This window comes from Doryrhamphus excisus, linkage group LG16 (genome assembly GCF_037039965.1).
Source record: "Doryrhamphus excisus strain RoL-2023G ecotype Guam linkage group LG16, RoL_Dexc_Guam_v1.1, whole genome shotgun sequence".
Classification (NCBI taxonomy): Eukaryota; Metazoa; Chordata; class Actinopteri; order Syngnathiformes; family Syngnathidae; genus Doryrhamphus; species Doryrhamphus excisus.
The window spans coordinates 18,172,896-18,193,386 of record NC_136372.1 but is presented as its reverse complement, the minus strand read 5'-3'; the positions used below and the strand labels follow the sequence as shown (position 1 = coordinate 18,193,386).

Genomic DNA, 20,491 nt, shown 5'->3' with positions numbered 1-20,491 from the left:
AATACCCCTATAGTCAACTTTACACTCTTATTACATTACCCAATGTAGTAGACATTTGTTTCTTTTGCTTTTTCCTGATTAGAGTCGCCACAACAGATCTTTTTGATCCGCATAGTGATTTTTGGCTTGAGCCCTTCATATTCCGGATGCCCTTCCTGACAAACAGAAAATACACCATTTAATACTTGAGACTATACAGGTGGAGTTTTGTTGTTGTGAAACCCCATTAAATATGAATTATACAGTTATACAATTGTAAATAACGCTATGTCGCGGTTCAAATATCACTCCCTCACTACATGCTGTTTCACAAATAATAATTAATCAATGATCACTGTTTAGTGGTTGACTATGGCCTATTGTTAGTCAAACAAATGTGAAAGTTTTAAATATATAGTATTCTGCTAACGACACATGAGTAATTTTGACGTTGACATGACCTTCGAGCACATTAGGGTTCACACTGCAAAGGCTAGCTATTGAGGTAACTACTAGCTATTGAGGTAACTACTAGCTATTGAGGTAACTACTAGCTATTGAGGTAACTACTAGCTATCGAGCTAGCAGCCGACGTGCCATGGCTGAGATGGGAAAAAAACGTTTTCCTCTCATTCCGTCTGAAATGGTAAGTTTTTGTCTCAACTGTCCTCATTCTCCACTCCGTTTGAATCATCGAGAATAAGTCAATTGGAGATTAAGAGGTTAAATAGTTAGCTCGCTAGCTTGCTATGCTAGCGCCGGCCGCCCGTTATGTCCCTACAGTGACCTAAACAAAGAATAACAAGAGTATAAAAGTGACTTTAGGGGGTGTTTGAGCTCTAATATTGTTAAAACTCGCATTTAGAACGTCATAAAGAAGGGTTTCTATGCCCGAAAATATTCCTTTTATTTGACTCATATAGCAACATAATTAGCCAATGTAAGTGTTACGTTGTCACCAGTAGGGGGCGCCATTTAATTTGTGTATTTGTTTTTTTTAAGCAGATGAAAAACGGTGGCATTTTTAAACGTTGTAAAGTAAAAATGCTGAGTTCATGTTAAAATGTATAAATAATCCAGAATCAAACCAGCAACCAGTAAACATCCTGAGTCATGCCACATAGTAGAAAAGTCATGGAAAATGTTTGTCACCAATAGGGGGCGCCAAATAAATTGCCCAGTGACTTTTAATGGTTTGAATGGTCGAATGGGAGTTGCCAGACAATAAATGAGGCAGAATATAAAGCAGTAGAGGAATAAACCAATGAAAACAAACATCTAACTTTAGAAACTTTACAAAACAAGTGCCGCAAATCATGCCGGGAAGATAAAAGCGATCCCACTGATGGGTGTTCCCAGCATGCCTTTGCAGAACTTGTTTTAAATATATTGTCCCTGGAGTATCACAGGATTTACTGTTAATTTCCTTTTGAAGCAACAGTAAGGAATAAACAAACAAAGTCCATCATGTGAGATGTTACCGCCTGCTAGGGTGACAGCTTCAGGGCCATACTTAGACCGCCTCTCACTCACCACTAACAAAGTGCGTCAGATTTGATGGTTTCCTGTCATCCTACGTCTTTGTAGACCGGCGGGTCCATCTGAGCCCCTCTCGTGTCCCTCGGCGTGTCTGCTGTGTCTCCGGCAGCTGTCTCACACTAATCGCCGTGACCTTCCTGCTCCTCAGTTCCCCCCTTAGCTGCCGTCGTTACCACAGCTCACGCTACAGCACTCAGTAGCCCTCGCTGTTGATAATTGCTCTTCAAGGAGGTGAGGGTTGGTAAATTGAGGTCACTCTGGGATGTTTTTCTTATGTTGTTACAGCGATAAGAGCTGTAATGGTGAATCGGCTCATATGGGAATAAATATAAATGTGATTTCATTAACATATTATAACACTGGTGTTGTCATTAGTACCGCACTCATGAAATTAATGAATCAGATCCAATACAAGCACTGAAAAATGTGGTTTACATGTTGATGTTTTCATGCATTTTGTCAGTGGAGGTTTTTATCACGCCAAATATGGAATTACAAGTAGGAATTCCTAAATAATGAACTAGACAAGCCAAACCTTTGTATATTTGAATGGTTTGAATAGTGAAATGTGGAAAAAGGAGTGCAAATAATCATCAATCAATCATTTTAAAAAGTCTAAATGCTCCTCCTTTGCACAAGTATGATGCTCATTTCCTCTTCCAGGTGCCAATCAGCGTACCGACGATTCACTCACGACGCTTGACAACAAAACAGTCCAGCGACTTCCACACATGATATGAGGATGATGATGACACAGAGGAGGAAGGCCGATGAGGATGATTAAGATGATGAAGGGTAAGTGCGGGTCATGTGCTGGACATCCAAAGCTGAGTTGCAAACACGGCTGGTTGCCAGGCAACCGTGTCCACCCTGGGGGTCCTTGTAAGGGCTGGAGCTGGGGTGAGACAAGGGGTCAGCCCCCATCTACCTTCAAACCCCACAGCACGCTATAAATAGACCCGTGTGTGTGTGTGCGCGCTTTTCTCAGTGGTGTGAAACAACCCTTGACATCCCACTTTTAGTGTGTGGGCATTTCTTGGCTTCGGCAGAACAATGGAGGAAAAGAAGTGAAGGCGGAAAAGAGACGTAAGCGTGACGTATGACTTGCGTGCTGTGTGAGGCTGCTGTAACACAAGTCCGACGCCTCCTAGAAAGCCTCATCCCTTTCTGTCTTACTCGGCAGCACAGCACCCCCCCCCCAACATACACACAACATCTCCTTTTATAAAAATACCCAAGGACAATCCTCACTATTAATAGGAAGTGTTGTCAACTGGCGCTGGAGAAACCGGACCTTGTGTTCCGCTAACTATTTTCTGCGTCGCATTGAGGCCGTGACCCCCTCTCCGCTATCAATTACATTCATTTTTCCATCTGGTGAAGGTGATGTGACTTTCAGCACCTAACGACTTTTTCATCTTGATCAATCATTGTTTCGTGCCGTGAGTGGCCATCATAATCCCCCGCTGAGGATTGTTCCCGAGCGCCACTGATGGACTAAGTGTTATAATATTTACTTGGCTCCTCTTTCACCGCGTTGGCTCCCGCTCCGGAGCTCCACGAATACTGCAGTTGATTTATACCGCCGGCCTCGTCCTCTCGCAATCAGCTAAATGTCTGACAATTCACCGCTAGCAAGTTTATGCTCCATTTGTGGGTCAATGCGAGGGATTATACGGTTATTGTTAAACTAGAATGTATTTGTGAATGACTCAAAATAAACTGAAAATCCTGTGTGGATTTAGTTAGTCTGGGGCTGACACAGCAGCTACCATCTCCAACACATAGTCACATACGACACATAGTCTTCAAGGTTTGCTTTGTATCATTCCATCTGCATGCCTGACTGCTTCACAAGCTCAACTCAAGGAATTATTGCGGCCACTAGGTGTCGCCAAAAACCCAACCACCCACTTTAACTTTAAGACAGAATATTTGATTATATACTGTATATATTTTCATGTATTAGTCACACACTCGCAGGACTGGCCAAAAGTTTAAATGTGACCAATATTTAAAATCAAAACATTATGCTGCAAAACAATTTGCCGCAATTTAGTGCTTGTAATCGTCATAATTAGGTCGAAACCTTGTCTCATTTGTATCACTTTGGACAAAATCATATAAAAGATACTGTTTTTAAAACTATTTAAAATATGTAAGATAATAAAACCATGAAAAGAAATCATGAATTATTAAGAAGAATGAATATTAAGTGGCAATTCACTGATCAGCCAGCATTTCAACAGACTGACTGAGCAGTGTGTCTCCATACTTTTGTCCAAAAAGTGGATAATGAATACATCTCATACTGAGGTCATCATTAGTGTAATTGTTATGCAATTCACGTGAAAACAATGGCTTAACTTTCATAAAGGGATTATAAAAGCATCACCATTGTGTGTGTGTGTGTGTGTGTGTGTGTGTGTGTGCGTCCCAGGAATAGGGCTCGCTAGGCCAGTACTTAAAGATTAACACCATTCCAGCAAAACACCTGTCGCACACAAACACCCTTACATGTGCACACACACACCTGTCTGATGCATGCCATACACTCCGTCTGTCTGATAAACAGTCTGAAAGACTGCCTGTCTGTCTCACATGTGGACACGAGGTCCGCAAGGTCACTCTTGCTTTGTATCATTTCATATATCATCTATTTATCTGAAGCCGAACTCCTTCAGATGCACGACGGCATCAAGCAATATGTCACCCGTCAGGAAGTGTCCTCCGCAACCGCCGCGTCTCTTTCCACGTCTTCGCAGTGGAGTCCTTCCATCCGACTCCCATCCATCATCCTGTCATCCCCTCATTTCATCCATATATGGGTGGGGCCACCCAGCGTGGTTAAATATACAGTACATGGAAGAAATACAGACTTCAGCAAGTCAGCTGGGATAGGCTCCAGCATACCTGCGACCCTAATGAGGATAAGCGGTATGGGAAGTGGATGGATGTAGAGTCGGTCCACAGTCACCACTGCATTGCCTCAAACTACGGGGAGAACATGCAAACTCCACTAGTAGATTATTAGTGGAAATTCACTTATCACTGTCGGATCTGGAACCAATGAAGCAAGTACAGGAACGGTGAGGCCAATTAGGCCAATCACCTGCTGATGTTTTCCTTGGTGTACATTTGTTAACGAGTAATGTCAGCGGTGTACACCAGTATGACGAAGTAAGGTCAGCAGGCATCCCCCGTCCACAGCGAGGCTTCGGTGGCCATTGCGTCATGGTAACCACTCTTCCTATTTGTTAGAGAAGGTGTGCAGACACGCCAGGTCTCACCCTGAATATGCGACCCCAGCTCCGCGCCACCGGCTGCAGCTGTCAGACTTAAGTTCCATTGTGACGTAAAAAGTATGACAGCCATGACATTGGGCTGTTGAACATCAAAAACAACAGCAACAACACATGTCCAGACGTTGTAAATAACAATGTCGACACAATGTAAATGTAAAAGATGGTTGACAAAAGACATCAAGAGCAACTTTGGAACATGGAATGAACATCTGCTGACCGGCCCAAAGTCTGCTCCATGTCTTGAGTGTAAGCAGGGAATGAAGTGTATCCACATTCGTAGAGGAAAGCATAGCCGTGGAAGTGAAAGAAACAAACGAACTGCTAATGAGACATTCACTGATGTCAGAAGCTCATAAAAGACTGGACAGGCTCCTGTAAACAAAACCACAACACACAGAAGACACCCTGCACCCGGCGTACATCAGAGTGTATATTTAGCAGTCTTGTGTGAGCGGGTGTTTTTACTCGGCTCCTTCTGGATCTCGGTTTCATCGCAAAGCCCAGACACATCTTCTGTGAAGGAATTGGCACTTTATCAGTTTCCAATTTACCCCGCGCATGAAAGGAAGGGAGCTCAGCGACACGAGAGCCCCAGTGTGACCTTGCTTCAAGTTCTCAGGGACGCACGCCTCGACGGGCGCATCCACACCGGGGCCACATTCCCGGGGGCACTTCATGGCCCTGATGCCACGGGGGGCAGGAGAGGACATGGAAGCAATATCCTGGAATATTGACTCTCACTCTTCTCTATCTATTTTCCTCTCTGCTTATTTTATGAAACTTATTTTGTACTTATTCTTATTTTCTTTGTGTTGCTAGAACAGTTTTTACCAAAGTCAGAACTGCATGCAGACAGCAAAGCCTGCATTTCTTTTCAGCCTGTCTCATGTTGCCCCTATTTGTTGTCCCACCAAAAACACACACAAATAATAAGTTAGTTTTTAATTACATTTTTAATAGCATTTTTTAATTTATTAAAAATATATTTTTTAGCTTTTATAGTAATTTTATTAAAGTTTTTAAATGATTTTTTCTTTCAGAATAATTTCATTTTTTTAATTCAGATCATTAAAAACGTTAAAATAATTTTTTTTCATTGAAAAAAGTGAAATGAATAAATTTATACAGATTTAAATAGGTTAGACGCTGAAATCCCACCCCCTTCCGTCAAACAGCCAATCATCTGCCACCCCCATCATGTATTTGCACGGATGTGGGCACTCTTGGCAGTTTCAGCTGCTGTGCACGCGAGAAGGACAGCCTGCCGCTCGCTGACATTCAGCCATAAAAAAAGGACAAAAAGACACCCGCACACGATCAAAGCTGCTGTCGCTGTCAAACTGACAACTTGTTGAGTATAAACAAATTCCTGACGAGACGCTCACAGAGACCCGGCACGGCACGCTGCACTGACCAAAAAAACTCCAACATTTCAGGATGGTAAATGGTGGATGTATGAGACCACGTATAAACAATACAATGGTGATATTGGACAGCTGATTGTATACATGCATGTTTTATGTCCATTCAAAGTACAGCTAACTCATTTAGGAAGAAGCACGGCCTGAAATAACCGCCTTAAGGTGTTACCAAGATGGCTGCCCGGTGGACTGACTTCCCTACAAGGACTTTGTTATGACCTTTTGCCGGCTTGTTCAACATTTAATACAGTCAAAGAGGTTTTGATAGCGTATGTTTGCATTCTAACAACAAAATCCACACATATCAGGAAGGGATTACATCAAATACAAATGAATGACATTAACTACATTATATCATCTTATTACATCACTCGTGAATGCCCACCTTGATGCAACCTTCAAGCCTCAGTGTAGCATCTGGGCTGGGGGTGGGGGGGGGTCCTCGCCTGCAAGGTGTCACATTCTCGAAGCTCCCTGAAAGAACAGTGAAATTCTGCCATTGTGTCATTGCTGCCTGCACACATGCCCACGCCACTATTTATACCGAACACAACTGCTGCTATAGGTACAGTTACAGTGGCGCACTTCAAACCCCGGCTGCCCTGCCTCTCTTAATCACACACACATACACACACACATCTTGCTACTTTTGGCCTGCGCTTCCCGCATCCATCGCGTTTTCATTTCAAACCAACAGTAACAAAAAATATATATTTTTTTTGCACTACAACAAAAAATGAATAGCATTTTTTTTATTTGACATGAAATATGAAGAGCACGGATTGGCTGTGTACCCCACCTCTCGCCATAGTCAGCTGGGATAGGCTCCAGCATACCCTCATGACCCTAGTCAGGACAAGCTGTATAGAAAATGGATGGATGGATTGGCTGCATGGCGGCCAGTCCAGGGTGTACCCCAACTCTCACTGGGATAGGCTCCAGCATACCCTCATGACCCTAGTGAGGATAAGCGGCATAGAAAATGGATGGATGGATTGGCTGCATGGCGGCCACTCCGGGGTGTACCCCACCTCTCACTGGGATAGGCTCCAGCATACCCCCACGGTCCTAGTGAGGATAAGCAGCATAGAAAATTGACGGATGGATTGGCTGCATGGCTTCCTGCAAGAACGCCAATATCGAGCATCTCCAGCCACATTGCTTTGCTGCACATTATATATGTTCAACCGGACAAGACACCCAATGCTCGAGCACGGTGAGAAGTCCCAAGTAAAACTGTTGACATGTCCCACAGTATCGTACGTGTGTGCGCCGTATTATCAGCGTCATCAGAGCGCCGTGCTTAGAATGAGCTGCAGCAACACAATCCCAAAGGGACATTGAGCTCATGTCAAGAGAGCCACCTTAAGCTCTGGGCTTCTCCGGCCCCCTGCCGCCACCCCAGGTCAGAGGGAGGAGACAGGGACACTAACCTGGGGGGCACTCAGAGAAAGTGGTTGTGAGATGAAGTGAACTTGCGTTGCTTGATGTAATTGAACGTCGGTACAAAGCGATGTAAGGGATGGGTGAATTTACTTTATTTCTTTTGGGAAAAGCGTTTTGGTTTCCATAGAAATAGTCCCATACAAACAATACAGGAGAGTATTTGCTTATTGAAACTGTCATCATAGCTAAATATGGTCACCAAACTACAGTGTAACCTCGGTTAGTGTAGTCCAAAATTCTTTGTCTTTCTGGTTAGTGTACATTATGGTGCATGTCTTGAAAACTTCATTTCAATTGTCGCTAACGGCAACTTTTTCATCTCCTTCCTTCCTTCCTTCCTTCCCTATATGTACATATGTGCTAATAGCTTACAACCCACCCCCCCAAGAAGAGACATACAGTACACATGCTTCCTCTCTCCTGTCACCACTACATCCTAATAATTGTTTTCCCTGAACCGTCCAGATTGCTGTGTCCATTTCAGCTGTCAAAGGTGACAATCATGCATATGCATTTCCTTTAACACCCCCCCCCCCCCCCCACACACACACACACACAAAGTCAGTCCACGTGTCCGTCAGTGTCCCCTAGCTCTCATTCAAAAAGTGTCACCGTTAAGTCGCCCCTCCTCGTTGTCTCTCTTTTACACATCTTATTTCCAGCTTGCCAGCCCGGCGGACCCCCTCTGCAGTTGTTCCCCTCTCACACCTCGCGCCCCATGCCCACCTATTTGTGACGCCTCCAGCCAATGAGGGCCGGGCGCATGGCGAGCAGGCACCAATCAGGGCGCTTTTTCACGCGTATAAAACTTTTGAGAAGAGTTTGCCAAGTTGCACTTTCTGTCAGTCCGGGGCTCCTGGAGGAGAGCAACATCCCAACGAGAGCGTGAGAGAGCGAGCGAGCGAGAGAGAGAGAGAGGGGGTAGAGAGAGAGACAGTGTGACCGCAGGGGGGGTTGCAACTTTTCACACTTCAACAAAGTGGTGGGTGAACTTGGCTACACTCTGATGTGAGTATCTCCCCTACGTGTGTTCCCAACTGATCCTTCTTTCCCTGAAGCCTCTCCGCTTCTGCTGGGATGGACAACGCACACACCAAAGAATCAGAGGATGTTCTGTCCTACTTCGGCGTCACTGAGGACACGGGCCTCTCGCCCGAGCAGTTTAAGAAGAACCTGGACAAGTACGGCTACAACGGTGAGGGATGGAGAATGAAAACCATCAGGATTGGAACGTGCACATGCATGGGGGCTTTATACACATTATCAATAATGATACCTTTGTGCTTGTGGGACATTTGTGTATTTTAAGCACCATTTGGTGGAAATGTATTAATAACAATAAAGCTTTAATTTCCTTATAGCAGCTAAATAGGTCAGTGGTAGGCCGTGTTCACTTAAATTCATAAATCTAAATCGATTTGACTTATTACGGCATCTTGCTGTGTTACCTGCAGTGCTTACCAGGCATTGTTACATTTGAAATAGTAATTAAATAGATGACCAGTAACGGCGTTAGCAAGTGGCGTATCTATTGTTGTATGGATCAGTGTGGGGATGAAACGACAGATGGATGGATAGCTTCTGTAGCAGTTACAATTAGACAGATAGACTTTGTTGGGTGGTGAGCATCTTGTGGAACAAGAGGGTACAAGAGGTCACAGTTGAATATATCCGTGCAAATACAGTCAATGCCACAATGGAATTTCGATTTCAATCTATCATGATTTTTCAAATATATGAAGACAGCTGGGATAGGCTCCAGCACCCCCCGTGACCCTCGTGAGGAAAAAGCGGTAGAAAATGAATGAATGAATGAATATAAATCAAGGAATCATGCTTTTTGGGGTTGGTGGAATATGGCCTGTGCGTTCTTAGGCTCCAGCATATTCCGCAAACCTACTAAGCGGCATAGAAAACGGATGGATGGCTAATCTTTCTAATCTCTCGTTCCTCTCCCACAGAGCTGCCGGCAGAGGAAGGTGAGTCTGCCTTTCCATCATCCACCTTTAACAGCGAGAGCCATATGCTGGCTACCTATAGACACGCCACAATGGCCAACATTACAAAGAGGACTCGTGGATCACTGGCAAACCATGCATGATGCTGTGCCCCGTATGCACGTATGCACCATGATGTGACTCTGTGTATGTCTTCCAGGAAAGAGTATCTGGGAGTTGGTGGTAGAACAGTTTGAGGACCTGTTGGTTCGAATCCTACTGCTGGCCGCCTGCATCTCTTTTGTGAGTTTGAGCACTTTCCTTTTCTGAATTATATAAGTAATAAGATGGCAGTGTGACAACCTAATCCTAACCTTTATTGAGCCAAAGCACACCTTTTACATCAGAAATATATCAGGGTACAGCACCAAAAAGTCAACAGGTCATCTAGTGGAAGACCATTGGCCTGGACCGTAAGCCTCACATCGCTGGTACTGATAGATGAGCAAAGATACATACGGTGATGCCTCATTTAGCGCAGTTAATTGATTAATTGAGACCAGTGTAGAATACTACATATCATCACAGCATCTTCCAATGCATCTTCTGAATTTCTTGAATTTGGGTTTGATGTAAAAAATGACCAAATCAGTGTTAGTAGGCATTTCTTGGAGTGTCCTTTTATTGTGGCCAGACACACCTGTGCAGTAATAAATGGGGAAGTGCTCACTTCTTTGTGGAGCTAATCCCTCCACCTCACAGATGTGGCGTACCAAGATGCTGATTAGACAACACAATTATTGCACAGGTGTGCCTTAGGCTGGCTGCAATAAAAGGCCACCCCGAGAAGTGCTGACGAATGCAGATTTCTGAGCAATATTTGAGAGAAACAGGTCTTTTGACTGTCAAAGAAACACAATTGGCCAATCATAACCTCAGTAAACCCAGCATGTCATTCAGCCAGTTATTCATTCTATCTCATTTATCCGAGGAAACCCTCGGCGACCCTCCTCCCGTCCCTGTTCTCTCCAAAACAGTTTAGCGGAGGGAGGCTGCACACATTGTCTTAATCCTCCATCTCTGCCCTCTGGCCTCCCCACACAGCTGTCATGATGACCTTAGAAGGCCCGATGGTGCTGGTGTGTATGCATGCGTGTGAGAAAGAGAAAGGCAAGCTGCTAGCGAGCATGTGTGCGCACGTACACATGGCCGTGGCTTTATTTTAAGAAAGTCTCAAGCCAGGAAGAGAAACTGTATCCTTGGACAAAGGTCAGGGATGGAAGGAACGAGAGCGGCGGCTTGCAGCAGCAGGAGATTGAGACACAGAAGGGAGGCGGGGGATCGGGTTGCACAACACCATTGTTTGTTACGATGACAAACGGGAGCGATAGATTCAGAGTCGTGTGTGGTTTCTAAAAGAGAGAACAGTAAATACTGGGAATACACGACCCCCCTATTCATACACACCGGAATGTGGTGCCGCTTCAACGTGCTGACAGGATCACACTCTTCCTGGAGATCCGTTGTGTCTTTGGAGGGAGGCAAGGTGAAGGGAGTCAACCTTTACAAAAGGCTTTGAAAAGACTACAGGATTCTACCAAAAAGAGGAGTCTTTCTGGGTAGATATTTGCTCCACTGGCTCGCAGCTAATCTGTATCAATGTCAACATGAAAGTATTCCAAAACAGACCCGCGTGTAGTAACATGGGGCTGTCATGCACGGGAGCGCACACACGTTGAGACCATCAGTTCCTGGGAACAAGTGAACCTACACAGTAGATGTCGGCTTTTGGTGGTGTTTACCTTCCAGGGCCAACAGTAAATAGTGAGAAGAGGTCATTGATGCACACGTGAAAATGTCTATTTAGGTTGCGGTTTGATGATATTGTTGATGTAAAATCCCAGTTCAGCTGCAAATAGTGATTATTGCTTGACACAAAGTGCAGAGAAGCAACCAGCGTGTCGGCTTATTATATGCATCTCTGTTTGTTGGGGTGTAAAAAGTGTTTACTGGGTTTACTGGGCAACTTCTAAAGTTATTAAACGGGATGTTGGGATGAACTGCCTGTATGAAGGACAGTGACATCACGCCAGCATGTTCAGCCTTGACCTTGAGCTCTCCTGCAGGTTCTGGCTTGGTTCGAGGAAGGCGAAGAAACCGTCACAGCTTTCGTCGAGCCGTTTGTCATCCTCCTCATCCTCATCGCCAATGCTGTCGTTGGAGTGTGGCAGGTCAGTGACTCTGTCACACACACATACACACACACACACACACACACACACACAGAAACAATTGCAGTCTCAAGGACACATACCTGCCCCCTAAGGCCGTCTTTTACACTCACCTAAATAGACTACTTGGAAACAGTCGCACATAATAAATTATAAGAGCGGCGTGTTCGGGTCACCGTCCCTTTGTGTCCTTTGTGGCGTGCTCCTTCCAGAGCTGGCAGCTTAAAGTTCAAGAGAAGCCGGAATGAGCGGCATGACATCGGCAAAGGGGGCAGGAGGGTTTGGGTGAAAGGTTAAAGCCGAGCTTGTGGAGATGCAGAAGGGTGCAAGGGGATGAAGAGCACACCTCCCTTGAAGACTCGATACTTCACACGTAAAAATAATACCTTCAGAAGGGGGGGAGGGGCATCAATGCTTTCGTGGTCATTTGGAAACTATGCACAAGGATTCATACATGGGACGTACTACGAGTTCGGGGGTGAGGTCAGTTGATGTATTATTACTTTTTTACTTCATAGCGTACTCACCGATACAGAATATTTGAAACATGTCTCTGTGTGAATGGGAGCAGACATCATCATATTATTACTAAAATAAAATATAAATATAAAATATTATTCAAACATAATTCATAATCATAATTAAAAAATAATTAGCATGACATTGTAGTGTCCCCCAAGAATAATGACATCTCCATGTGTTCATAGGAGCGCAATGCCGAGAGCGCCATTGAGGCTCTGAAGGAATATGAGCCTGAAATGGGGAAAGTCTACCGGGCGGACAGGAAGAGCGTGCAGAGAATCAAGGCCAGGGAGATTGTTCCTGGAGACGTGGTGGAGGTCTCTGGTAAGGTCCTCACTCACAATCTGCTTCTCAAATAGAAGCCTGGGGGTGGGGGTGAGATGCAGGGAAGTACAGATAAATAATTAAAGAGGGCATGACTGAAAATGCCTGAGAACCAAGGATCTAGGATCTAGTATGATGAAACCAGGCACTTCCATAATCCCGCTCAGATGTTCTTATAATGTTGTTTGTTTGTGTATCTCTGTCTGTAGTTGGTGACAAAGTACCAGCAGATATCAGGATTATCTCCATCAAATCAACCACTCTGCGCGTGGACCAGTCCATTCTCACTGGTAGGTGTTTGTGTCTCACGTGGACGTGTTTTTTTTTTTTTACAAGAGAGCTTGACTGATGCCGGTGTCTCCCAGGTGAGTCTGTCAGTGTCATCAAGCACACTGACGCCGTGCCGGACCCCCGGGCTGTCAACCAGGACAAGAAGAACATGCTGTTCTCTGTAAGTCTTTGATCCATTAGAGGCCAAAGAAATGAACAGTAGAAGGGGAATTGGATAGAAACATCCTTGCCCAACAGTTGCTTTGGTCCAATCCATTCTAAACTCTACAAGAGCAGCCATTGCCTACAAGCTTAGTTTTCGGTTAAAGTCCAAAATTGACACATTTTGCCTTGGTTTGCATAAATCTCCCAGTTATCGTACAATATGTCATGCATCTTGTTGTGTTAGTAAAATTCAGCTCCGTCATCCGCCATCAGCGGTAGTTCTTTGCTAACTAACACAGTTACGCCACAAGTCTCTCTTTTGCTTGTTGATCAGGGTTGCAAAATAATTGAAAAAACTGATTGGGTTGGTGTACTTTTCGGTTTGAGTCGGACCTTCTTGAACATATTGATTATTAGTATTAATGATGGTAATTGGGGTTCCACTCCACACCTAATATCCCGTATTTACATCTTCATACACATTAGTGCCAGAACATGGAAGTAAGGAAGGAAGGAAGCACCAAGCCAAGGAAGCAAGGAAACACAAGGATATAAAGGAAGACTTTAGGGCATAGATCTGTTTTTATATGCCAAATGTATATGACTCAGGGCACCAACATTGCTGCCGGAAAAGCCATCGGCATCGCAGTGGCAACCGGTGTCTCCACCGAGATCGGCAAGATCCGTGACCAGATGGCTGCCACCGAGCAGGAAAAGACGCCTCTGCAGCAGAAACTGGACGAGTTTGGGGAGCAGCTCTCCAAGGTGGAAGCCACAAGTAACATTAAATTGGAAATCTATGAAAACAACACAATGGCTGACCCATTGTACTGCACATGTGTCCAGGTTATCTCCCTCATCTGTGTGGCCGTTTGGATCATCAACATTGGCCACTTCAACGACCCCGTTCACGGAGGATCCTGGTTCCGCGGTGCTATCTATTATTTCAAGATAGCAGTGGCTCTGGCTGTGGCCGCCATCCCTGAAGGTAAGCCCGTGGAATTCCGTTTGGTTGCCCGTGAGGATTATCATATCTAAAATTCATCTGGAGCAGCTTGTACATATGATACCTTAACTGCTGACCTATTAAATACTAAACCTAGGCCCCGCTTATATGGAACACTTTACTATACAAGGTTATAGTACGATCTGCCGCTTTCTTCAACCTTTATTTGTATGTGGGAAAAGACGAGCAAGTAAAGCTGCTGTAATATCATTTCTATCATTTCCAGAGGGGAGATCCTGTTAAAGCTAATCTGCCAAGTGTGTTCTTCCCTTTCATGAGTGCTTGCAGCAGGGATGTTTTCCCTGAGGGAGTCTGCGTCTACCAGGCATTAACATAGCACCAGTTTACTCATGGTTCCTTCAAATGTTTCCCAGCTGCACAGTCCTGAATTATGATGTCTGCCTTGTTTGGCTTTTCATAAATCATCCCATAAACGCTCACCTTTAAATTGAACATGTCACTCAAACATCCTGATCAGAAACCCCTTTGGGCCCCACTTGGGCCCCACTAACACACTTCTACAGTCTTTCTGGGTAGGAGAACAATTTGTTTCGGTTTCCGCTCAGGTCTGCCCGCCGTCATCACCACCTGCCTGGCTCTGGGAACACGCCGCATGGCCAAGAAGAACGCCATCGTCAGAAGCCTTCCCTCCGTGGAGACCCTGGGGTGCACCTCGGTCATCTGCTCTGACAAGACTGGTACCCTCACCACCAATCAGATGTGTGTGACCAAGGTAGGACCCAGCACACACGCAGCTGATTCGTGATGATGACATCATTTTGCCGTCTTTTCTCCTAGATGTTCATTATCGATAAAGTGGATGATGACAATGTGACTCTTGGTCAGTTTGACATCTCCGGCTCCAAGTACACACCCGAGGGAGAAGTGTAAGCCGTATGAACACAGGAAGTAAGTCCTGAACAACAACAATGCACAGCTAACTGTGGCTCATCTTCCCAGTACAAGGAGGGGTATGACTGTAAAGTGTGGCCAGTATGACGGACTGGTTGAACTGGCCACCATCTGCGCTCTTTGCAACGACTCCTCTCTGGACTACAATGAGGTGTGTAGAGCTATAAAGAAAGCGGTTTATACTTAGAATCACCCTAAATTGGGGCATCTGCTGTCTTCTGGCCAGTCAAAGGGCATTTACGAGAAGGTGGGGGAAGCCACTGAAACGGCGCTGAGCTGTTTGGTGGAGAAGATGAACGTGTTCAACACGGAAGTGCGTGGCCTGTCCAAGGTGGAACGAGCCAATGCCTGCTGCAGTGTGAGTTGCCACAGCATCAGACGTTATTGATCGGTCGCGTCTCATTAACGTTCCACTGCCACTTTCTTCCAACAGGTGATCAAGCAGCTGATGAGGAAGGAGTTCACACTGGAGTTTTCCCGGGACAGGAAGTCTATGTCGGTCTACTGCTCTCCTGCCAAGTCCGGCAAAGCCCCGGTGGGAAACAAGATGTTTGTCAAGGTGAGTTATGCTGTCCTGCTTTAAGTAGAAACTGATTAAGCCCGATTTAAAATGAGGCTATTTCCATTATTATTATGTCTTCCCAGGGTGCGCCAGAGGGTGTGATTGAGCGTTGCACATACGTTCGCGTGGGCACCACTCGTCTTCCCCTGACCGGGCCAGTCAAAGACCACATCATGGCCGTCATCAAAGAGTGGGGCACAGGGCGAGACACCCTCCGCTGCTTGGCACTGGCCACTTGCGACTCTCCTCTACGAAAGGAAGAGATGAATCTTGAGGACTCCAGTCGGTTTGCCGAGTATGAGGTGGGTGAAGAAGATAACGTAATACAATTGCACAATAAAAGTCCCCAAATTGTCACTTGACCATCACAACCTTCTCTGGCCCTGGGAATTAGTTTTGTCTTTTTGTCACCAGACTGACTTGACTTTTGTGGGCTGCGTCGGTATGCTCGACCCTCCTCGCAAGGAAGTCATGAGCTCCATCGAGCTGTGCAGAGCTGCTGGCATCCGTGTCATTATGATCACTGGTCAGTAATCCACAGCTTTTCCCTCAGAGAAGGGACATTTCAAATGACGCCTTCATCTGTGCGTCTCCACAGGGGACAACAAGGGCACCGCGGTGGCCATCTGCCGCCGCATCGGTATCTTCTCCGAGGATGAGGACGTCACTGGCAAGGCCTTCACCGGTCGTGAGTTTGATGACCTCTCCTCGTATGACCAGAAGAATGCCGTCCGAAAGGCTTGTTGCTTTGCCAGAGTGGAACCGTCCCACAAGTCCAAAATCGTTGAGTTCCTCCAAGGCTTCGATGAGATCACTGCCATGGTGAGGGGACCGACATTTCCAGTCCACCAATGATGTAGACCATTTCCCATAACAGCCTCCTCTTTCACCTCTAAGACCGGTGACGGAGTGAACGATGCCCCCGCCTTGAAGAAGGCGGAGATTGGCATCGCCATGGGCTCTGGCACTGCCGTTGCCAAGTCTGCCTCTGAGATGGTCCTGGCTGACGACAACTTTTCTTCCATTGTGTCTGCTGTTGAGGAGGGCAGAGCCATTTACAACAACATGAAGCAGTTCATCCGCTACCTCATCTCCTCCAATGTAGGCGAGGTTGTTTGGTGAGTTCTTGGTGGTTTAGGGTCAAATACCTGGTCCGTTTTGATGAAACAATAAAGAATTCCATCAGTAAAGAGTTCTATTATTTCCCCAGTATCTTCCTGACTGCAGCCCTGGGCCTGCCCGAGGCCCTGATCCCAGTCCAGCTGCTGTGGGTCAACCTTGTGACTGATGGGCTTCCTGCCACCGCTTTGGGTTTCAACCCCCCAGACCTGGACATCATGGGCAAAGCCCCTCGATCCCCCAAAGAGCCTCTGATCTCTGGTTGGCTCTTCTTCAGATATCTAGCCATCGGAGGTACAGCATTGTGTATTTGCTTCCTCTGTCAATATATGCAAGAATGTATGGGGAATCTATCCTATTGCCATCAGCATGCCGGGCAGCTTTGGTCCCATAATGATGTTGTTGATTCCAAATGATCTCGTATGGACAATTATTACTGTGACCGAATTAAGGACACAGCAACTTTGTTTGCAGGTTACGTTGGGGCGGCAACAGTTGCCGCCGCTGCCTGGTGGTTCCTGTACAGCGACGACGGCCCATTGGTCACTTTCCATCAGCTGGTCAGTGTTAGCTGGTTAGAGCGTGTAGCTCCAGCTGCCAGCCACTAGTTATAATATGAGATGTTCTTCTTCCTCGTCAGTCACACTTCATGCAGTGCAGTGACGACAATGAGGACTTCAATGGGATCCGCTGTGAGGTGTTTGAGTCTGCTCCACCGATGACCATGGCTCTGTCCGTGCTGGTCACGATCGAGATGTGCAACGCTCTCAACAGGTCTGACTGAGAAAAGTACAGAATATGTACAGCATCCATATACTACAATATCATCACTGCGTGTCATTCATGCACACAAAGAGGCACTTTCAGGAGGTTGTCCCGAAACCAGACGGTTGACAGTTGGATCCTCGCTCCCTCCACCCACTCACTGTCGTTGTGTCCTTGGGCAAGACACTTCACCCTGGTGTATGAATGTTTGATGGTGATCGGAGACGTCGTAGTTTCCGTCAGACTACTCCAGGGCAGCTGTGTCTACAAATATAGTTTACCACCAGCGTGTGACTGAGGAGTGAATGAATAATGGCTTCACTTCATTCTTGAAAAGTGCAATATAAAATCTAATCCATTATTAGGATTATTCCAATTATTCCATGTTTCTGCCTCAAGCTTGTCTGAGAACCAGTCCCTGATGCGTATGCCACCTTGGAGCAACGGTTGGTTGGTCGCTGCCATGACACTGTCCATGTCCCTCCACTTCATGATCATCTACGTAGACCCCCTGCCGGTGAGTCCCACCTCCTGCTGGGTACAGCTCTGGCATCCGAATAAAGCGTGCAGTACAAGCGTGTAGCTTCTATACTGCAAATGAGAGCATCTCATCCTACATTCTTCATCGGCTGCTCTCTGCAGATGATCTTCAAGCTTACTCACTTGACTGTGGAGCAGTGGGTTGTGGTGCTGAAGCTCTCCTTCCCAGTCATCCTCATCGATGAGGTCCTCAAGTTTGTAGCTCGCACATATCTGGAGGGTAGGTCCATACTTCTATTTGTTACATTTAACATTTGTGTCTTTATTTTTTTTGCTTCAATCGTCCTTTTCCTCTAAAGTAGAATGCATACAATAATTACATCCAATAATTACTTCCCACTTCACGTATTTTAACCTCTTTCTGTCCTCTGTGTTTTTCCTATGATAATATTGAACTCATTTTCCTCTCCTTGGATGCTGTTTTTAACTATTGCCTCCTTCTGACGATGCAGCATAAACCTGCCCCCCCCCCCTTCATACCTCTGTAACAAGGCAAGGTGGAGTTCTAGCATTATGCATGTCTTGAGTCATTCCCGGTTCTTATGAAAGTCAGCGTTGCTGAATCCAAGTGACGCTCTTGGATCGTCAGAGCCGCTCCGCTCTGCTGCCGGAAGAAATGGGAACGGCTTGGTGCTTAGTAGTGCACTTTGAACAATGTCGCTGAAGGTTATTGTTTATCTGGTTAACTTCATTTTAGTTTGTGCTTTCTGCATGGACTGTGTCGTTAGGAGTACCGTATTTCCCGGACTATAAGTCACACTTGTTTCATAGTTTGGCTGGTCCTGCATCTTTTGGTCAGGTGCGCTTATATTTCAAAGATGTATATAAAAATATATAGCAGTTGCATGTTTTTAAATGTTAATTCATAATGACATTACCATTGAGAGCCAGGAGAGGGCGCTCTTGGTTTGTGACAACAACTATATGCTGCTCCTACCATTAAGTAATATGGAATGAGATCAGGAGCTTGGTGAACTTGCTTAACGGTACCTTGGACTCACGGGCTTGTTATGTTAATTTGGCCTATTCAGCTTTTCAGGTATGTTCTTCAATCTTTCCGCATTAAATGTCTGGTCTTGGTCTTGAATGTTGTGTCATACATTTCTAAATAAATGCGACTTATAGTCCAGAGCGACTTACATATGTTTTTTCCCTTTTCGTTGCATTTTTTGAGTAACCCAGAGTGGATCATAGTCCGGAAAATACGGTACATCTAAATTAGGTTGTTTTTTTTTACTCATTTGCTTTCATTTATATCGGTAATTAAATCTTGGTGATGTTCCTTTGCTCTGGAACACGAATGGCTGCCATTGCTGCACAGCAAATGTACTAATTATTAAACACTCCATTTGAGTGTTTGATTAAAGCTTCTAATCAACTGTGTGTGGAATGCACATCAATATAAACTAATATACCTTGCAATGTTAGTTTTCAGGACTTTGGTGAGACCATAACTGTTTGTCTAAGTACAAATCCTGAGGTCATGGTTTCAATGTGCGTGAACGGGACTGCAACATTAATGCACTTGCTAAAAGTAATTCCCAATACTAAAAGGTGAGACGTATACACTCAAAATACGCATGTTAGCATTCGCCTTAGCATCCTGGGCACTGACGTGCACCTTCACAGGGCTGCTGTCCTGGCAGTGGCATCGTGTTCACTAGGGATGGACATAACGGTGGGTCAGTGGTGTGTAATTGTCGATTAATCACACCTTGCGTTACCTGATTAATCATTTATAGCAATACTGAGGTGCAAATGTCCATCCCTATTTCCTCACCTTTCCTCACCTTTGATTTTTTTTTTTGCTTCGCAGAATGTGCACAGGAAAAGTGAATGGCCCGATTTTATAGTTGAGTTTTTATTTGGAATTAACGAGATTCCGTGTTTTCCCCATGCAGGAAAAGTCTAAAGACAAAGTGCAACCACGCTGAGCTGATGTTGGAGGGAGAGAGACCGACAGAGAGCGGACAAAGGGAGTTGTGTGCGTCCATCGAAAGAGAGCGCCAACAGCCACATGACATGATCAAATTCAACAGAACATGCATAAGTCTTCTGAAAAAATACACAAAGAAAGCTGCAAAATATTTTTGTGGATGTATTGAAATTAATATATAGGTCAGAGTTAATTATTGAAATGATACAGTGTTCTATTCTTAAAGAATAAAGATATTTAAAGAATACTTGATAGCGGTGTTCATTTGTTGTATGTTTCCAGTAATAGTTATTACTATTATTATTATATTTCCAGTAATATTTTGTTAATGATTGGTTAATTGATTGCAAAACCCCACCCCACCCGCAAAGTAGGATTCCTTATTTAATGAATTTAAATCAAATATGTTTGTAGTTGAGCATAGAAAACCTGTTTCCAACCTTCTAAGTATATCTTATGACATTATTAGAGCCCTGTAGACATGAGATAACACCCCTATAGTCACACTCATA

General features: G+C 45.1%; 1 protein-coding gene across 2 annotated transcripts; it reads left to right on the top strand.

The window, feature by feature from the left end:
- The first annotated feature begins 2,225 nt into the window (after nucleotides 1-2,225).
- Nucleotides 2,226-20,224, top strand: atp2a1 (ATPase sarcoplasmic/endoplasmic reticulum Ca2+ transporting 1). 2 transcript variants are annotated; one of them, XM_078797409.1, is made up of 25 exons: nucleotides 2,226-2,313; nucleotides 8,749-8,885; nucleotides 9,652-9,669; nucleotides 9,848-9,930; nucleotides 11,754-11,858; nucleotides 12,566-12,704; nucleotides 12,914-12,994; nucleotides 13,070-13,155; nucleotides 13,749-13,904; nucleotides 13,986-14,127; nucleotides 14,712-14,878; nucleotides 14,944-15,032; nucleotides 15,106-15,208; nucleotides 15,284-15,415; nucleotides 15,491-15,616; nucleotides 15,703-15,921; nucleotides 16,034-16,145; nucleotides 16,218-16,441; nucleotides 16,517-16,737; nucleotides 16,830-17,032; nucleotides 17,213-17,298; nucleotides 17,379-17,512; nucleotides 17,903-18,020; nucleotides 18,146-18,263; nucleotides 19,945-20,224. In XM_078797409.1, the coding sequence occupies exons 2-25, from the start codon at nucleotides 8,768-8,770 to the stop codon at nucleotides 19,953-19,955; spliced, it is 2,991 nt and encodes a 996-aa protein (XP_078653535.1). In that variant the 5' UTR covers nucleotides 2,226-2,313; nucleotides 8,749-8,767; the 3' UTR covers nucleotides 19,956-20,224. The 2 variants fall into 2 exon arrangements, with proteins under 2 accessions (XP_078653535.1, XP_057905983.2); XM_058050000.2 differs by lacking the exon at nucleotides 2,226-2,313 and adding an exon at nucleotides 8,513-8,672.
- The last annotated feature ends 267 nt before the right edge of the window (nucleotides 20,225-20,491 follow it).

Excerpts from the sequence above, each read along its gene's own strand:
- atp2a1 (XM_078797409.1), top strand. The coding sequence starts at position 8,768 with ATGGACAACGCACACACCAAAGAATCAGAGGATGTTCTGTCCTACTTC. Across the intron at positions 11,859-12,565 it reads CTGTCGTTGGAGTGTGGCAG|GAGCGCAATGCCGAGAGCGC; the intron begins GTCAGTGACTCT and ends ATGTGTTCATAG. Across the intron at positions 18,021-18,145 it reads TCTACGTAGACCCCCTGCCG|ATGATCTTCAAGCTTACTCA; the intron begins GTGAGTCCCACC and ends TGCTCTCTGCAG.